Genomic DNA, 18,317 nt, shown 5'->3' with positions numbered 1-18,317 from the left:
TCCTGCTGTCCGGATGTACAGCACACAGGCGGCCGAGAACAAAGAGGAGGAGCCCCTGCACACCATCATCAGCAACACTGAGAACGTGAAAGGTAGGCACAGATGTCTTGTGGGGACACTCCTGGGGTGCACCTGGGACAAGGTGTGGGTGCAGGTGAGCCCTCCACAGCGGTGTGGCTGCCTCTGGAAGAGGTGCAGGTATTGGTCATCCTTGGAATCTGTGCTGCACCATCACCTTCCCAAAACTGGGATGTGGAGGTCAGAACAGCCTTTACTGAGAAACAGGACTATCAGCTGCATCCATGGTCAATCAAGTCACTGATTCATTCATCCTTGGCAATTGATGGTCATGCATATGTGTGGAGGCTCCACAGGCACTGGAATTGGCTAAAAAGAGATTCTGCTTTTGTCCCAGAAGCAAACTATGCCTGCCCAGCTCATTGCTGTGGGTCATGGAGGTCTAATGAGAATCCCTGTAGTTAGAATGAATTGTTTTGCACATCTCCAGGGAGATGTGGTCTAAAGCTGTCACATGAGTTATTCCTGTACAGAAATAGCATCTTAACTCCATGTCCCAGGTCCCTCTGCAGCTCTCTTGGACCCCCTTTAGGCACTGGAAGGGGTGCTGAGGTCTTCCCAGAGCTTTCTATTCTCCAGCCTGAACAACCCCAACTCTTACCTTTTATTCCAGGTGCAGCCTCTAAACATGAGTTTCAGGCTGAAACGAAGAAACTGCTGGACATTGTTGCTCGTTCCCTGTACTCAGAGAAGGAGGTGAGGCACCCAGGGCTTGCTGGGAGGTTGTCTGTTGGCAGAGCCCTGTCTCTGGCAAGGGGTACACCTGGAATGGCTGAGCTAGGAGAATAGCTGCTCACTTCCCAGTGAGTCCTGAGCTGTTCATGTCAGGCTTTCTTGAATGATGTTTTCTTAAGACACCCTGAAAACGTGTTTTTAAAGCAATCTACAGGTACATCCAGGTGACTCTGAGCCTTGGAGTATTTCAGTCCTGAGTTTGGACAAACACTTCTCCTGACAGATAATAGGGAAGCACGGTCTGGGAGCTGGGAGTTAGTTTGTGGGCAGGCTGTGAGCTCCTGGGTGTGTGGGAGTGCTGTGCATGGGACAGGGACAGGCTGCAGTGCCAAGTTGTGTCTCATCCCCAGGTGTTTATCCGGGAGCTGATCTCCAACGGCAGCGATGCGCTGGAGAAGCTGCGGCACCGGCTGATGGCAGAAGGGAAGGCCCTGCCAGAGATGGAGATCCACCTGCAGACAGACAGTGGGAAGGGAACCATCACTATCCAGGTACCTCCCTTTGGTAACAGGAGAGTGTTCCATGGTACCCTGCTGACCTCCCCTGAGTCGCTGGGAGGTGCAGGGGGGGAGAACCACCTCCCTTTGCTCTCTTTATCTCCTCCTACTGCAGGACAGGCCAAGTCCAACCAATGCTGAGGTTCTGCCCTAATGTACAGGTGGGGCTGTAGATCTGGCCAGGACCATAGCACTTACCTGTGTCTGGGTTGTGGCTGTTTCCTGCTGTTGACAAAAGGCTGACTGGGAGGGGGTCAGTCAGTGTAAGCACACTCACCTGTGGGCCTCAGCATGGTGAGGGAAGTGGAGCTGAGCCTTCTCTCTGCTCTTTGACAGCTCTTGCTCATGGCTCTTGTCCAAGGTAGAAGGCTGAACCTCAGTTTTGGTGGGGTTTTTTGGCAAAGTTCTAAATGCAAAGAAGGCGAACAGGTCACTTTCCTTATGGAGCTGTGTCAGTTGTGAGTGGAGCTGTAGATGTTCTCAGGAGAGCAGAGGATGAGACAGACAGCAGTGAGTGACCATAGCAGGCTCAGCGGAGATGTGGCACACGCAAAACTCTCCGTGTGATGTGTTTCACGTGGGACAAAAGCAGTGGCTGTTGGAGGCTGCAGAGGTATTGTATATTTCTGTTTCCCTGCAGAACAAGTGCTGTGGTTGCCATGGGGAAGTTAGTGCTCATCAGTGGGCAACAAAATCATCAACCAGAGATTCTCAAACCCTAACGCAGGGGCTTTGCTACTGTCACACCTGACTGTTGCAGTGTTCTGACTGCTGTGTAAGGCTGATTGTAATGACCCTTTGCTTAGCCCTAGGCAGGGTGTCATTCCTGCCTTGCTCTCATCTTTCCCTTTCCAGACCATAGTGGACACAAAGCCTCTGACTCTACCAAGACATTTGTACAGCTGCCCTGTCCCTGTCCCCTCCTTTGGCAGTTTGCTTGGAGACCTGTTTGCCCACCTTGCAGGGTGCCTCTGTTAGATGTGTGTAACATCCCAGTTAGATGTGTTAGGGATTGGGCTTTTTATAACCCCCTGCCTGGCTGCCTGTGCCTCTCTAATGCCATTAAATGAGTCTTAACTAGGAAGCTTTTAACTGCAGCAGTCCTGCACTGTGAGGAGCAGCCAGAACAGCACTGCTCCAATCTCTTTAATAGCTTTGCCTTCTCTGGAGTGCCGAAAGCTCCTTACCTCCAGTCAGGGGGTTATTTATAACCTCTTCAAGAAGCAAATTGCATATAATGACTATTGTGAATAAGCCTCATTCAGACCATTTCCCCACCTTTCTGGAATGCAAAGGTGCAAGAAAACTCGGTGCAATGATTGAGGCAGAGGTGGATCTGTCCCTTAGCCACTGTTTTGTTTTGTGTGCCCACTAGGACCTACCAAAACAGAGGCAGCAGGTTCCTCATGCATGACATGTAGCAATGATCACCCCCTTTTTTTTTCCCCTAGAATGATCCCATTGTCTCACTCTGACCCCTGGATCATTCTCCTCAGATCTTCATGTTGCTCTTGGCCCCCTGGATCTGCTGTCTCTCTTTCCCCTGTAGCAGCTCTCTGTATCTCACAGCTGAGAAGAGGCAGGTCTGTAATGTGTGATGGCCTCTGTTCCAGGCACGTTTCTGGGGGATTATGTAGCTCTAGTGAAGGACTACACTCATCTTTGTTCAGTGACTGCAGTTCTGCTTCCTTCTCTGCCAGGACTGAATTCCAGCCACAAGCACAGCAAGACTCAGAATTTTGATAGAATGTCCTCATTCAGGGACATCCTACCAAAGCATTGCAGTATTGTATCTGCTAAGAGGGACGTGTTCACTGTCCTGCTGACTGGATTCCACCGCCTCTGGTCCTTCACCAAAGTCCTATTGTTTTAGTAAATTCCACCATTTCCTCCAGCCCTGTGCAAAGTGCCTGGTTGTGTTTCTAGGACAGCTCCAGCGATAGCAGCCACAGCCTGCAAGGTCAGAGCTCTTAAGAAGATCCATTTGAAAATGCGAGGGGTGTGTTCTCAGTGAGGACAGCTCTGCAGAGCTCTGCAGTTCCCTGTGCTAAGGCTTTACAGACATGTTTTGGACCCTTTTGGGTGGGAACAGAGAACTCCTTACAGATCCCAAGGCCCTGTGAGCACAGAGCTCACCTTCAGCACCTGCACGAGGTGAGAGGTGCTCAGCTGTGCTGTAGTGGTGGTAGTGCAGCGCTGCTGTGCCTGGTGATGGGAGAGCTCGGGGGCTGCAGCCCTGTGCCTTGCTGAGGCTTCATTTAGGGCTAGGATAGTTCAGAGGAGATGGTTTGGAATGTTTACAGAGCTGGTAACTGCTGCTGCTGCTGGTGGAGGGAGTGTGACTGCTGCTTTAACACAGGCAAGCAGCGGAATCGCTGCCGGAGCTTGGGCTGCTCCGTTCCCTTTGCTGGGCTGTCATCTCGCTGTTGCAGTCATCCAAAATCAGTGTCTGTGAAGCCACAAAATAACAGGTTTGCTGTGTTGGGGAGGAGTTAAAATCACTGCAAACACCACTCCTCCTTGCAATAGCTCCTTGTATCACTGAGTGGATCTCTGCTGCCTTACCAGTTATAAACAGTCTGCAGCAAGGACTGGGCTGTCCTGAGGTTCTAACAAGGATTGAGGTGTTTGGGCTGCAGCAGGTCAGTGCAGGTGCAGCTGCATGTCCAACACAGCCTGGTGCAAGTGAGGAGCAGGTCCCCCTCCCCTGTGTGGCCAGGCTGCAGCAGAGGGTGACATCCTCAGCTGTGTGCAGCACTGCAGCATCCATGTGCCACTCGGGCTTGAGGAAGCAGGAGATGAACAGGTGGATTTGGAGGGGTAAATTTGGCTGTACCTCAGCAAGCCTTAGGTGGAATTAAGCTTGCAGAAATGTGCCGTGGATTGCAGGGGTGGGTTTGAGCTTCCAGTAGTTGCATCATCTTTAGCAAATAAGCCAGGGAACCAGAAATACAAACACATCTCAAATAGTCTGCGGTCTGGGGAAGGAAGTGCAGATCTTTTCTTTCTCTTCATGCCAGAATGGGAGCAAGGCACAGTAAAAAATGGGAAATTCAGAGTGGATGGAAGGAAGTCTTTTCTGGACAGTCAGTATTCAGACCTGGATGGGTGGAGGCTGAGCCTGTGGTATTGCAAAGGAAAGCTCAGGCTCTCTGCTTTGGACAGCTTCCATGTACTAGGCCAAGATTACCTTGTGTCTGTGACAGTCAGTTTTATTGTGGCTTTTCTCTTGCTGCTGCTGATGCCATATTGGTTCTAAACCAAAATGTTACTCTAGTGCAGCTGCTGTCCTGGTCTTGTAAATTTTAACTCTCATTAAGCAAGGTATTTAACTAGCAGAGGGAACACTTGCTAATCAGATGTTTTGGGATTTTATTACCTTATCAATTGGTGGAAGCAGCATGTCCTTATTTTATACTGTAGTCAGTGTTCTGTTGAGGTTTTACACTGAAATAAATGTTTCAAGTGTTTGTTTTACAACAAAGCAAAATGAAAGACTGTCTCAGTCAGGTACCTCTACCTGCCAATGTTCTGCCCATTGCTTATGTTTTATTGGTTTGCACCACTGAGCAGAGCCTCATGCATCTTCTTGGCACCCACTGTTCATATACTTGTATACATCGATGAGGTCCCTCTCAGTCGTCTGTTCTCAAGGCTGAGCAGCCCCAACTCCCTCAGCCTTTTCTCATAAAAGAGATGCTCCAGTCCCTTTGTCATCTTTGTTGCCCTCCACTGGACCTGCTCCAGGAGCTCCATATCCCTCTGGTACTGAGGAGCCCAGAACTGGACACAGTGCTCCAGGTGTGGCCACACTGAGTAGAGAGGCAGGATCACCTCCCTGACCTGCTGACAGGTTCAGTTGCTTCCCGTCACTGGTGAGTTCCTGCCCTGTGGAGCACAGCTCCTGTCTCTCTGCTCCTGATCCCCAGATATGGGGAAGGGAGCCCTAAGGACAGCTGCAGGACACATGGACATGGCAGGGACATGTTGAATCTTGATGACATCTTCATCCTAATCCACTCAGGTGTCCTCTTGCCGTAGGGAATGTCTCCTTTGCCAGGATCTTTGCTTCCTGCTCTCCCTGCTAGCAGCGCAGCAGGAGCAGACTGGTTTGAACTCTGCTCTCTTGGTTTGTTGCAGCTCACCCTCATCAAACTAGTCTCCAGGAATTGTCATTAGGCATTTTGCAGTAAGTCTGGCAGGGCATTAGGATTTCAATAGCCAACTAAATTCGTGGGGTAGGAATATATTATTTTTTAGCATGCTGGAATTGGAATGACATGCTGTGCTATAAATAGGAGTGGATCAGAGGAGTTTAGAGTTCTCTTCAGGGTCTGGCATGAACAAAAACTGAACCAGATGCTGAAAACTGCTCTTTCTGGCTTTTCCTTTCCTGGGGGAAGGGACTAAGTCAGATTCCTGAGATTTTGCCATACGCTGTTTGTTTTTCCTGGCTTTTGAGTCTTACTGGGCATCATCCCTCTGCTCAGCCAAGTGGACTGACTGGCCTTACTGTATTTAATCAAGAGATCCTGTGCCATGACTTGTGGGGATGCATGAAAATGTCTTACCCCCATAGCCCCCAAATCCCACCCCTGCCCACAGCACTGGGACTGTGTCAGCAGTGGTAACTGCTCACTTGGGTAAAGCTGAACTCCTTAGGGGAGTGAGATTTACCTCTCACTTGGCTAATTTTCATGCTGCTGCTGCCTCAGGGAGTGGCTCAGAGAACCTGCAGGAGTGGCTTCTGGGGATGTTTCTGTCAGGTGGAGAAGTTGCTGGGATTTGGAAGAGGGAATGGCACTTTTTTTGTCAGAAGTGGCATCCTAGAGGGCAGTAGCCTGCCCTTTGCTCCTGTGGAAAATGTGTGTGGAGCAAGTCTGAAAATACATTGGACAACAGAATGGGAAAGATTTTTCCTGCAGTCCTGTGTGAGAGGGTTGATTTGCTAGGAACTGTAGTAATAGGACAAGGAGTAATGGGTATAAATTGAAGAGGGGTGATTTAGATTAGGTATCACGACGCAACCCAACCTGCTCTGGTGGGAGGTGTCCCTGCCCAGGGCAGGGGGGTGGGACGAGATGATCATCTGTAAGGTCCATCCTGTGATACTATGATAGGGTGGCATCATCTAGCTGGGATTTGCTGTTGTCCGTGTTGCCTTGGGTCTTGCAGATTGGAGCTGCAGCCAGATCTGACATGTGCTGCAGCCTTTTCTGGGTGGTGCTGCTGCAGGCTCTGCTGCCTGAGAGCCCTGCCCAGGGCAGGGGGGTGGGACGAGATGATCATCTGTAAGGTCCATCCTGTGATACTATGATAGGGTGGCATCATCTAGCTGGGATTTGCTGTTGTCCGTGTTGCCTTGGGTCTTGCAGATTGGAGCTGCAGCCAGATCTGACATGTGCTGCAGCCTTTTCTGGGTGGTGCTGCTGCAGGCTCTGCTGCCTGAGAGGTGTGAGCTAGCAGCATGGAGATGTTTGTATGCATACAACAGTACAGATCTGGAATAAAGGGAGTGACAAGGAGCTGTGTGACTCCAGAGCCTGGATAGACCCTGGGAGGTGTGGCCAGTGCACTGTACTTCAGTTGGGGTTAGCCTGTTCCCAGGGGAATGCAATAACCACCCAGTCCTTGGGGACCTGGACACTGACAGCTTCCTACTCCAGTCTTTTGGGGTATTATGTGAGGGGAAGATGAGGCAGGAGGAGACAGAGCAGATGGAGGTCAGTGCTTGTAGTTAAGGGTCTGCATTACCTTGAGAGTTAGGGAACTCACTGCCTTGCTGCTGATCCCAGTGTGCAGGTGTTGGTTCCCCATCTGCAGATGGAAAATAAGCTGCTGCTCACTGCTCCTCCACTCCCCTTCAGACCAGTTCAGGAATGGAAAGTGTCTCTGTGCATGGCACCTGGCACAGTGAGGCCATGGGGGCTTGACATCACTTTCCTGCACTGCCATCCTGTGCACTTTAGAGGGGTGTAGAATCCAGTCGGTCCTAACATAGTGTTGTCTTCCTTCCAGAAATGGCTGGAGTGTGAGCTCTCTGGAGGTTTACAGGCACAGGGCAGCTGTGGCTGCCCCTGGAGCTGTGTGTCCTTTGTGTTCCTGACCATGTGCAGGTGGAGCCACAGCTCTTGGATTTACTGCTCAGCTGGCAGGTGCGAGTGGCAGTCAGAGGCAGAAGTCACTTGGGTGCTGTTTGCTAGAGCAGTGCTTCCCTACTGATTATTCACCTACAATTGCTGTTTCTTTCCAGGACACAGGCATTGGGATGACCCAGGAGGAGCTGGTTTCTAACCTTGGTACCATTGCTCGATCAGGCTCAAAGGTAATTTAGGATGAGGCACCCTTCTCCCTCCTTTAGAAAACTCTTCTCCAATTACAACCACTTTGGCTCTCCTACTAATTTTTCATTCCATTTTGTCCCTTGGCCCCCAGCCCAGCTATGAAACTACACCCCTCTTGGAAGGTGAAACCTACCTGTGGAGTCTTCTGGCTCTTCATGGTGTCTGCTGTGTGCTGTGGGAGGCCTGGGGTGCCCAGGCAGTGGTCGTGGGCCCTGTGTGTAACACTCCCAAACGCCCTCCTGCCCTCACTCCCAAACTCCTTCCTCCCTGAGCCATCGTTGTGGAGGGGCAAACTGCCACCCATCATTCTCCCCATGCCCAGGAGACAGCAGCTGTGTCCCTATGCTGGCAAATTGTTGTGCATATGTACCTGAGTTTTGTTCTCATCCCTGGAGTCACCATTTTACATTTTTCTGCTCCTGATTGCCTGAGCCCTTGCTGGTTTTCCTTTGCTGCTAGTGTTGCTCTAAGCAATGCTCCTCTTTGCCGAGGTGCAGTCCCTGTGGGGGAAGCCCTTCTCCTTGGGCAGCTCCCTCAGGGCACTGATGCAGAGGTGTGGGATGAGGGTGCAGGACTGTGTACCTGGTGTAGGGCTGTGTCAGTGCCTGAGGAGCCTGGCTGGGGGCTGGATCACAACCTCCCGGTGATACCTGAAATCACTGTGTGGTGCTTTGTGTCTCCTTTGTTCCTCCAGGCCTTTCTAGATGCTCTGCAGAGCCAAGCTGAAGCCAGCAGTAAAATCATTGGACAGTTTGGAGTGGGTTTCTACTCAGCTTTCATGGTGGCAGATAAAGTGGAGGTGTTCTCTCAGTCTGCAGAGCCAGGCAGCCCGGGCTACCACTGGTCTTCTGATGGGTAAGAAGAGTGGGGGGCAGTGTGGGGGTCTGTGTCCAGACCAGGCAAGGACTGAATGCTGCGCAGAGCCAGACTGGGCTTGTGTGGTCTCTCAGAACCAGGCTAACTGGTTTAGGTCCTCTCAGGTTATACACTATAACAAAGCATGGCCAGATGTGCCAGGGTGGAAACCACAGGGACAGACTTGCTTTGTCAGAGCAGGTGTATTGTGGACAAAGAGCAGTGTGCCCTGGGTCTGGAATCTCTCCAGGGGAAACAGCTCCATGTTTTGGGGGGTTTCTCAGAGGCACAAGGAGCATTCAGGCATTTTACTTTCTGCCTTCTTCTCTTGACATTGAAGTGTTGTGTGTGCTCTTAGTTTAATAAACCATTTTTATGTCCCATCACAAATGTACCTGAGGCACAAGCTGACACGAGGTTTGTTTCTAATCCCAGTTCAGGAATGTTTGAGATTGCAGAAGCATCTGGGGTCAGAACTGGGACTAAGATTATCATACATCTCAAAGAAGACTGCAAGGAGTTTGCAAATGAAGAGCGAGTCAAGGGTGAGTGCAGGAGAGGAATGCTGTTACCCCCTGAGAGCTCTGTGAGGGCTGTTGATGCCCATAGGTGGGAGGTGAATTTAGAGCATTTTTTCTCTCCTGCTACTCTTTTACCTGCTGTTACTGAGGAAATTCTTACAGTGTTGCTTTCACAAAGCTGACTCTTCTGTGTCTTCTTTCCATTCCAGAGGTGGTGACAAAATACAGCAACTTCATCAGCTTCCCACTGTACCTCAATGGGAGAAGAATCAACACATTGCAGGTGAGCAGGAGGCCACAGGCAGGTCTGTCTTGGAGGTGAACCATTGTAATCCTCCACTGGAGACAGAAAACAGCATAAAGCTGCTGCCGTCCCTGGAAAAGAGGGGAGGATTGTCCTGGGTCCACAGACCCTGTAGTGATCACTTAATTGAACCAAAAGGAGCCAATCTGGCAGGAGTCATGACTGGAACTGCTCCTTTGCATTTGTTGAGGAGAATTCTTGCAGATTTGCAAGGTCTGGCTCTTCCCTTAACCTGAATTGCTATTTATAACACTTACTCTCACTGTTTAAGCCAGGGGACAGTGTGATGTAGGGATTGCTCCTGTGCTGGTGTGCTGACACCTCTTGCTGCACTTCTGTCTGTCCTTCAGCATGGGATAGCCAGGGACAGGGAATGGTTGGGTATTTTAGCAGCTCAGCTCACAGCCTGGTTTTTTTCCCAACTCCCAGCTGAGCACTGCTGGATGCTGGCATTTTCTGACCACTTAAATTAGATTGCAGTCAGATCCATTTCAGTCAGATGTTCTTGGCCCAATTGCAGGCATCACCTAGGACAAATTAATTATCTTTTAAAACAGAAATGTATGAATTGTTTTCCTCTTCGGTTGATTAAATCTTCCTCACCTAAGAGAGCAGGTAGAGAGGATGTGTGGCTTTTTTTTTTTTTTTTTGTTGTTTCCTGGAATGTGGCACTGACTGCACAGACTTTGAAGACTCCACTTAAACATGTTATCATGTTAATTTACCTGAGGTTCTGTAATTGGTGTTATTAGTCACTGATTATTTATTTGGATTCCTGCATAACAGTGTTTCTGTTCCAAAGGCTTTCTGGCTGTGTCCCTTAAATTACAAACCCAGAAATAGCTGTAGACAGCTGTTTGCTCTCTCTACCTGACAATCAATAGAACAGGCTCCCTGGAGAAGAGCAGTAGTTAGAGCAAGGGGTGAAATGCCCTTAATAGAGTCATGTACTGTTATCTTCTTATCAGAAAGTCTGTTTTCCCTTGGGATACAGCAACAGTTTTATTCTCATTATGCTCCCATTTCATGCCTTTATCCAGGATCTTGGGTTTGTGTTTTTTCACATAGCAGCATCAGTTCACTGCAGGCAGAGCCACAGTTAGTTCCCTAGTGGGGATTCTCCTAGATGAGCTCCTGAATGCTTGCCATGTACCTCACAGCATGGAGCTGGAGGCTTTTCCAGTCTAACTGGGGTAGCTGCAGTGAGCCACTGGGAATGCAGCACTTTACCTAACACAGCTGCTGTAAAGCACCTTAGTTCCCAGTGAGTCTATAATCCTACCTGTGATCCTGCAAACCCTCCAGGACACTTGTGTGTACTGGAAATGTTACGGAGCCTCCTGTGGAACAAGGCTGTGAGGCAGAAGAATCCTTAAGGAATGTGGCAGCATGTCAGGGCTACCAGAGCCCTGAGTCCCTTGGACTCTGGTAGGTGGAGGGTGGGCTGGATATTTGTCTTGCCCCCAGAAATCACTCCTGTCACTCATTAGGGCTGGAGTGGCAGTGGGTGAGGTGGGCTTCCCCCCACTGAAAGATGTGGCTCTTAGTTGGCTCCCACTAGGATGTGAGTCTTTGCCCAGGTACTGAAAACTGAAATGTGATGTGAACATGGGCTGAGTGCTCCAGAATGCACTGGGGGTTAGAGCAGCAGGTGGAAGGCATGGCCATGGGGAAGGGCCTGGTGTGGAACTCATGGCTACAGTTCACCTGTTCTGCTGGAGCACGTTGTGACCCTGCAGCAGGGGAGGCTCAGGGGTTCACAAAGCATTGTCCAAACTCCTCCAGAACAAATCAGCAGAAAACAGGCAGTGCAGGAGCTGCTTCACAGGCTCTCAGCTGGGACAGTGACCTCTGTCAGGGAGGCAGGCAGGGTGCAACAAACACACTTCAACTTTCACTTTTGCTTTGGTGGTCAGGCCTCGAGATACCTGAGCAGTCCTGCCAGTCAGCTGAGCTGTGAGAACTGTCCAGGGTGCTCCCAGCCATTGGCAACTGTGAGGCAGTGGAGGTTAGCCAAATCCCCTTTGTTCTGGGCTAACAAAACTGCTTTATGTGTGTCACAGGGCGAGAATTAGCTCTAAGAGGTGCCCCGAGGTCAGCTGAGAGGCTGTAATTTGTTACCCTGTGATAATGTGCCTGAACCACATGGCAATGCCCACAGGCTGTGCATAGGAGTCTGGTTGAAAGATTCTGTTTCCTTGCTCCAATCTTCAGAGCTGATGGGAACTCCTCTCCCTGCTCCTTTGCAGGCTCTCTGGATGCTGGACCCTAAGGACATCGGCGAGCAGCAGCACGAGGAGTTCTATCGCTTCATCGCTCAGGCGTACGACAAGCCGCGCTACGTCCTGCACTACAAGACTGATGCTCCCCTCAACATCCGCAGCATCTTCTATGTGCCTGAGCAGGTATGTGTGCTCCTGTGCAGGGAGCTGCTCTGAAAGCAGAGAATAGGAGAGCTCCTCAGGGAAAGGAGGCGGCTAAGGCGGCGGAATGGCAGGGAGGAGTATCCAGTGTGGCATCTCTGCAGTGGGCTGAGTGCCACAGGGCAGTTGTGGGGATACTGAGCCATGGCAGGAGGGAAGTGATGGCTCAGGTAGGTCCCTAGGGAAAGCAGCCAAGGTTTCAGCTCTCGTTGAATTCAGCACTGTAGGGAAGACCACAGTGTGACCTGGTCAGCTGGTAGAGCCACAGAGATAGCTGTGTGCTATGTTACAGCATAGTGTGGAGCTGAGCACCCTGCACATTGCTGGTGTAACCCTCCTGTCTCGTCTCTGCAGAAACCTTCCATGTTTGACATCAGCAGGGAAATGGGCTCCAGTGTTGCCCTCTACAGCCGCAAAATTCTCATCCAAACCAAAGCTGCAGATATCCTGCCCAAGTGGCTGCGTTTTCTTCGAGGTGTGTGCTGGGACCAGGCTTGGAGCATGGCTTCCCCAAGGAGTGGGGTGAGGGGTGCCTTCCTGAGCCTGGCACTCACTGTTCAAGGGTTGCTCTGTGTTCCAGGTGTTGTGGACAGTGAGGATATACCCCTGAACCTCAGCAGGGAGCTGCTGCAGGAGAGTGCCCTGATCAGGTAAGCAAGACTTAGAGCCTGTGGACTGCTGAGGCTCTGTCTGCTTCTTGCTGGCTGAGGAGCAGACATGGTGGGATAGTCAGAGAGGCTTGGAGGAACTTGCCATGTAAGCTGCAGCATTACCATCCTTGAGAATCTCTGTAATCTGTAAAGTGACTTGTTTCTCAGACATCTGCTATTGTTGGAACTTGAATGGAGTATAAGAGTAGCTCTTACTCCTTAACATTGGAGCTGTTTTCTTGTTGGGTTTGGTGACCTTGAGGCCTTCAGAAAGAGTTCCTGCAAGTGTAACCCCTGTATAGCCACTCTGTCCCATGTTTGAGGATCGCTGTGGGGGTGAGGAAGATGCTCTGTGCACAGCTGGTTATGCACTGCAGCATCACTGAGTCACGAGACTGGAGCTTCAGCAGAACATTGTACATAGCTCTAGCTGTCTGCAGCTCAGGGGCTGCTCCTGAGTGAGATACAAAGAACAGAAGTAGAGCCATGAGGGGAAGGAGGCAGTGGACTCACTAAAACCCTGCACAGAAAGATGTTCACTTAAAATCTCTTGTCTTGCTCTAGCAGCTATCTTTAAAAAGGCTTCTTCCTGCTGCAGGAAGCTCCGTGATGTCTTGCAGAAGAGGTTGATCAAGTTCTTCATTGACCAGAGCAAGAAGGACCCTGAGAAATATGCCAAATTCTTTGAGGAGTACGGGATGTTCATGAGAGAGGGGATTGTCACAATAGCAGAGCAGGATGTCAAGGTACCAGGAGTCCTGAAGTGCTGTAGCTGGTGGAAAAGATTACTGGGAGCTGGGATGAGGGGCACTGCTACTTCTCTGTGAAACTTGCATGCCTGTGACTTGTGTTCCCGGTCTGCCAACACCTATGGATTCTCTAGTGCCCAAACTCTCACTCTTTTACTTTGAGACCCTGCAGAGTCTCTGCCCCCACACTGTTGTCAACCCTCCCTGATGTAATATGAACTACCACAGGCAATAAAGTAGGGCTTTCCCCTCCTGTTGTCCTCTGCCTGGATTCCCATTTCCAGGAGAGCTTGACCTACATCCTGTCTAGGTCACTTTTCTTAATATCTGGAGCAGGAAAGGAGGGATTCAGAGTCCCCTGAGCGTTTTTGCAGGCTGTGTGCTGCAGCAGGCATGCTGGGGCTGGGAGTGGTGGTGCAGAGCTGAGGTGGCTGACAGGAGCACGTTTGCTGCAGGAGGACATCGCGAAGCTGCTGCGCTACGAGTCGTCGGCCCTGCCCGCGGGGCAGCTGACCAGCCTGGCCGACTACGCGTCGCGCATGCGTGCGGGGACCAGGAACATCTACTACCTGTGCGCGCCCAACCGCCACCTGGCCCAGCACTCCCCCTACTTCGAGGCCATGAAGAAGAAGGACATGGAGGTGGGTGAGCGGTGTGGCCAGGGGAGCACCCTGAGCCTCTACACCAGTGATCAGGGCTGGATCTCACAGTTTCATAGAGGGATTGGAATGGACCTTAAGAGATCATCTAGCCCCAACCCTCGGCCCTAGGCAGGGACACCTCCCACCAGATCAGGTTGCTCAAGGCTTTATCCAACCTGGCTGTGAACACTGCCAGGGTTGGGGCGGTCACAGTCTCCTGGGCACCCTGTGCCAGTGTCTCACCACCCGTCTCAGATCTGAGCAGGGCAGTGAGGCCTGTGATAGAGCACTTCCAGTGTGGTGTCTTTACCCATCTCCCTCTTTCTCTGCTCAGACTGTGGTGTGAGGCCAGGAGAGACCTGTTACACACTCTAACAGGTGATTTAGTACAGACATCTAGTTCTGACGTGTGTTTCATACCTTTGCTGAATCCCAGAGGAGAATCCTAGGAGCTGCTGTGCAGAGCTGTAATGGTGTGACAGGTGTCCTCTGTAGGCAGGTGGCCCTCTCAGGACTGCAGTCAGTGCTGGTTCTCACTTTCCATGGGCACCAAGGCTTGTTCAGCTGCAGACTTGCCACTTGTGGCAAAACCCTCCAAAGGATTGGTTTTCATGGGGGGCCCTGAATGATAGTCACTGTGGGGTTGAACCTGCAAGTTTCCCTTGCGATGTTCTTGCTGTGTGGTGCAGAGTTGCCTTGGGAAGGAGGGAATGCTGTTACATCCCAGACAGTGTGCTACTGTCCCTTTGTTGGCACAGGTACTGTTCTGCTATGAGCAGTTTGATGAGCTGACACTCTTGCACCTCCGTGAGTTTGACAAGAAGAAGCTGATATCAGTGGAGACAGACATCGTGGTGGATCACTATAAGGAGGAGAAGTTTGAGGAGAGCCAGACAGGTACTGTGAGGCTGCCCTGGCCCTTCCTACTGCTCCCTGTCCTGCCACCATGTGCCAGCCACTGAGGGGACACCTCCTGAGCAAGAGCTCTCCACCCTGCCATTCTCATGCTTTCAGGCAACTTGCAGTTCTTGCAGGTCTCTTTCATCCCACATGCTCAAAGTTTTAGCAAATTTAAACAGCTGGAATGTCATGTATGGAGCTGCCATGGTTTGATTTTAACCCCACATGTCCATCTGGTGCCCTGACACAGGCAGGCACTGGTGGGGCATGAGCCTGCCCTCCCTGGGTATGGCATGGTCTGGGATGAGGGTATGGAGGTGTGTGCTGAGCAGTGCTACATCCCCCTTCTCACAAGAGAACAGATAAATGGAAGTGTGAAATGGGCTGAGCTCAGCAGCTCAGGTCACTGTCCATTACACACTCTAGATGCACTCTCAGATGTGCCCTCTTTCTCCTGCCAGCTGGAGAACGTCTGTCAGAGAAGGAGGCTGAGGATCTGATGGCCTGGATGAGGAATGCCTTAGGCTCTCGGGTCACTGGAGTCAAGGTGGGTATTCTGTGTCTGGGTGATTAAGTACAGGAGATCCATGGAGGTAATGAAAAAGATGGTGATTGCCTGTGGATCTGCTGCCACAGATTGTTCTTTGGACCCTGAGAGAAGTGATTCTTCTCCATGTCCCTTGTCTGTAAATCGTACGGATGCTGGCATTTGTCATTTGAATGGCCCATGTGGCAGCAGCAGAACCACATCCTAATGTGTAACGAGCAAAGCCCATGTTCCTAGTTGATGCTCTGGTTACCAGAACAGGCTGGTGACTTTCCTGCCCGTGGACTAGAAAGGTACATTGGCAAGGACTGCTTTGAGCCCAGCAGTGACCCACTCACTGCCTGTGGGCCTATTTAGGCCCTCAGCTTCCGTGCTGGTTTAGGCAGCTCCTGGAGGACAAGGATGAATCATGTGGAGGCTTAGTGTGGGTCTGTGAGTCCTCAGGTCTCCCCCAGCTCCCCATGCCAGCCCTGAGTGGTGTGTGTGGTGCAGGTGACGGCGCGGCTGGACACACACCCTGCCATGATCACCGTGCTGGAGATGGGCGCCGCGCGCCACTTCCTGCGCATGCAGCAGCTGGCCAAGACCCAGGAGGAGAGAGCACAGCTCCTGCAGCCCACCCTGGAGATCAACACAGGGTAAGGGGGACAATACCAGTGCCAGGCCTGGGGGGAGGCAGAGAGGAGGCAGTGAAAGGCTCCCAAGTAGCAGAGCTCTGTGCTACAGTGCCTTGATCTTTGAGGGTGTGTGGCACTGTCCACATGAGCCACCCACATGCTGTGTCCAGCCCTCTGGGGACCAGGAGGGCTATAGGGACAGAGAGGGGAGAAAAGCCACCAGAACAGGGGCAAGGATGCTGGAGCTATTTTGGCCTTTTCCTGTCCTTTTTCTGTCCCACCTTGGTACAGCTGCTCATTCTGGAAATTCATTTCTCATTGTGTCCACAATCACCAAGTCTCAGTGTTGATCTCTCTCTCTCTTACAGGCATGCTCTGATCAAGAAGCTTAACGAGCTGAAGGACAGTCAGCCTGATTTGGCCCAGCTGTTGCTTGACCAGGTGAGAGCCAGACCTTCTCCAGAAGCAGCAGCATTCTCCCCAGACCCAGCTTGCAGGCCCTGTGTGGTAGGGAACAGGGCAAGAATCACATTTTTCTGTATTCTCTTCCCTGGGTATTTCTAGTGCTTGTGGTCCATGTTTTTGTAGCAGATGGCCTAGAAGACATGCTTGGTTTCAGTCCTGGAGAGTGCCATTCCCTTCTTCCCTCATGCAGGTCACTCTTGCTGCTTATTTAGTGCTTTCTTCTCCTTTTCAGATCTATGAGAATGCCATGATTGCAGCAGGGCTGAATGAGGACCCCAGGCCAATGGTGAACCGGCTGAATGAGCTCCTCACCCGAATCCTGGAGAAGAACTGAGCCCCAAACACTGAGGGATGAGCTCTGTGCTGATGTCTCCTGCCTCAGGCACAGCCACTCTCTGAGCAGCTGCTTGCAGGCACTGTCCAGCACAGGGTTCACAGGCAGTGGGCAGGGACAGTGCAGGAGACGTCCAGCCCTCCCTGCACAGCTTTAATTGTCAGCTCACACGTCATCAGCCTGGGCAAAGTGCAGAGCTCCTAGTGGGGACAAACTCAGAAGTTGCTGCTAGAACTATGTGCCCAAATTTCTGACACAAGCCTGAAGAGCCTCATTTCATTCTGTTTCCAAAAATGGCCTTTCCCAAAACAGATGTTGGCAGCCAGATTCCCAGTTAGGTCTGTGAACACACGCCCTCCCTCATCCACCAAATCCCTGTGCACCATTGTGCTCTGACCAGCACTGACAGAATTAATTAGTTAGTTAAGAAAGCTCCAGCTCTGAGCAGGCAGGCAGGAGTTTGCTGGCAGAGATAGATTCCTGCCTTGGTGTTGGTGGGACATGTTGGTGCAATCCCATGGCAGAAAAGATCATGGAACTGCTGGATAATTGAGGTCATCCTGGTCTTGCTGTGGAAAAAGGGAACTAACTGGGAAACAACTTTCCAGTATGTGGCTTTCTGGAGAGTCTCCAGGGTTTTTGCCTCTTCTGTGGGATGAACTGCACGCCTGGCTGATCTGTATTTATGATAAATAAACACCCAATTTTCCAGACCCCTCCACTTCCCTATTCCCCTTTCTTTGTTGCTGTTTGTCTTCCAGCTGGTGATTTGTTGGTTCTTCTCTCTTCAGTTGCTGTTTGGTTTTTCAGGGCATGAAGCACTGGACAGTGGTGGGAAGACAGGGCAGCTAAACCAACAGAGAGCAGGAGAATGTGTAGCTATGAGCCCTGTTAGCCTTGTCTTTGAAAATGGGATTTAGCCCTTGGAATCCCCTCTAAGGAGCAATGGCAGTTCAGAAAGGAATGCCACACTGGATTCCCTGTGTGTGTCTGCTTTTCACCATGCAAACTGGTTTATAAGGATCCTTCCTCCTGGTCAGTGAGCCTCAGTAAGGATCCTTCCTCCTGCTCACCTGGTAAAGTCCCTAAAACCAGCAACAGTTGATACAATGCTGTTTTGTAACCTTTGCTGCAGTGAGAAGTGGATCGTGCTTGGTGTGAGATGCACATGAACTGCCTGACAGGTCTCTAACCCTCCCCATCCTGGGAATCCTCTGGGAATCCCAGCAGCCCTCAAGGTGTGAGCTTTTTGCCATGAGAGATTTGTGACTAAAATGCTGACCTCTGCTTGGTGCAAAAAACTATCAGGTTTGATTTTTACTGGGATCTTATTAGCTGCTGCCTGATGCTTTTTCTTGTGGTGGGGTTTTGGGGCATTTTTTGTTCATTTTTCTACAAGCTAAACTTTGTGTGCTGACAAACTTGGTGCTGAACCAGCGTGGCCTCCTCTCCTGCTCTGCCCAGGCTCATTAGCTGAGGAGTCAAACTTATATCCTCTAGGGCATAGGATGGAAAGTATTTGTAGGCAGTAAAATCCAGTTGGAAAGGACATCCTGGAGACCTCGTGCTTTTGAACTTGGACAGAATCCCTCTCAGGTCTGGCTCAGGCCTTTGAAACTGGACTGGCCATAAAGCAGTTCATGGGGCCAGACAGAAC

General features: G+C 51.0%; 1 protein-coding gene across 1 annotated transcript; it reads left to right on the top strand.

Annotated features, from left to right (window-relative positions):
• Window positions 1–4: 4 nt before the first annotated feature.
• TRAP1 (TNF receptor-associated protein 1) lies at window positions 5–16,744 on the top strand (the record flags this gene model as incomplete). The annotated part of the gene is made up of 17 exons (XM_009080268.1): window positions 5–92; window positions 692–774; window positions 1,164–1,304; window positions 7,564–7,635; window positions 8,349–8,509; window positions 8,945–9,054; window positions 9,240–9,313; window positions 11,584–11,739; window positions 12,112–12,232; window positions 12,338–12,407; window positions 13,006–13,153; window positions 13,612–13,797; window positions 14,556–14,694; window positions 15,159–15,244; window positions 15,737–15,882; window positions 16,230–16,302; window positions 16,559–16,744. Coding segments are annotated over 17 exons (1,956 nt in total), but the record flags the coding sequence as incomplete, so codon positions are not given.
• Window positions 16,745–18,317: the final 1,573 nt, after the last annotated feature.

Source organism: Acanthisitta chloris, unplaced genomic scaffold (assembly GCF_000695815.1).
Source record: "Acanthisitta chloris isolate BGI_N310 unplaced genomic scaffold, ASM69581v1 scaffold18058, whole genome shotgun sequence".
Classification (NCBI taxonomy): domain Eukaryota; kingdom Metazoa; phylum Chordata; class Aves; order Passeriformes; family Acanthisittidae; genus Acanthisitta; species Acanthisitta chloris.
Note: the sequence above shows the minus strand (reverse complement) of the source record. Positions and strands in the feature narration are given on the sequence as shown.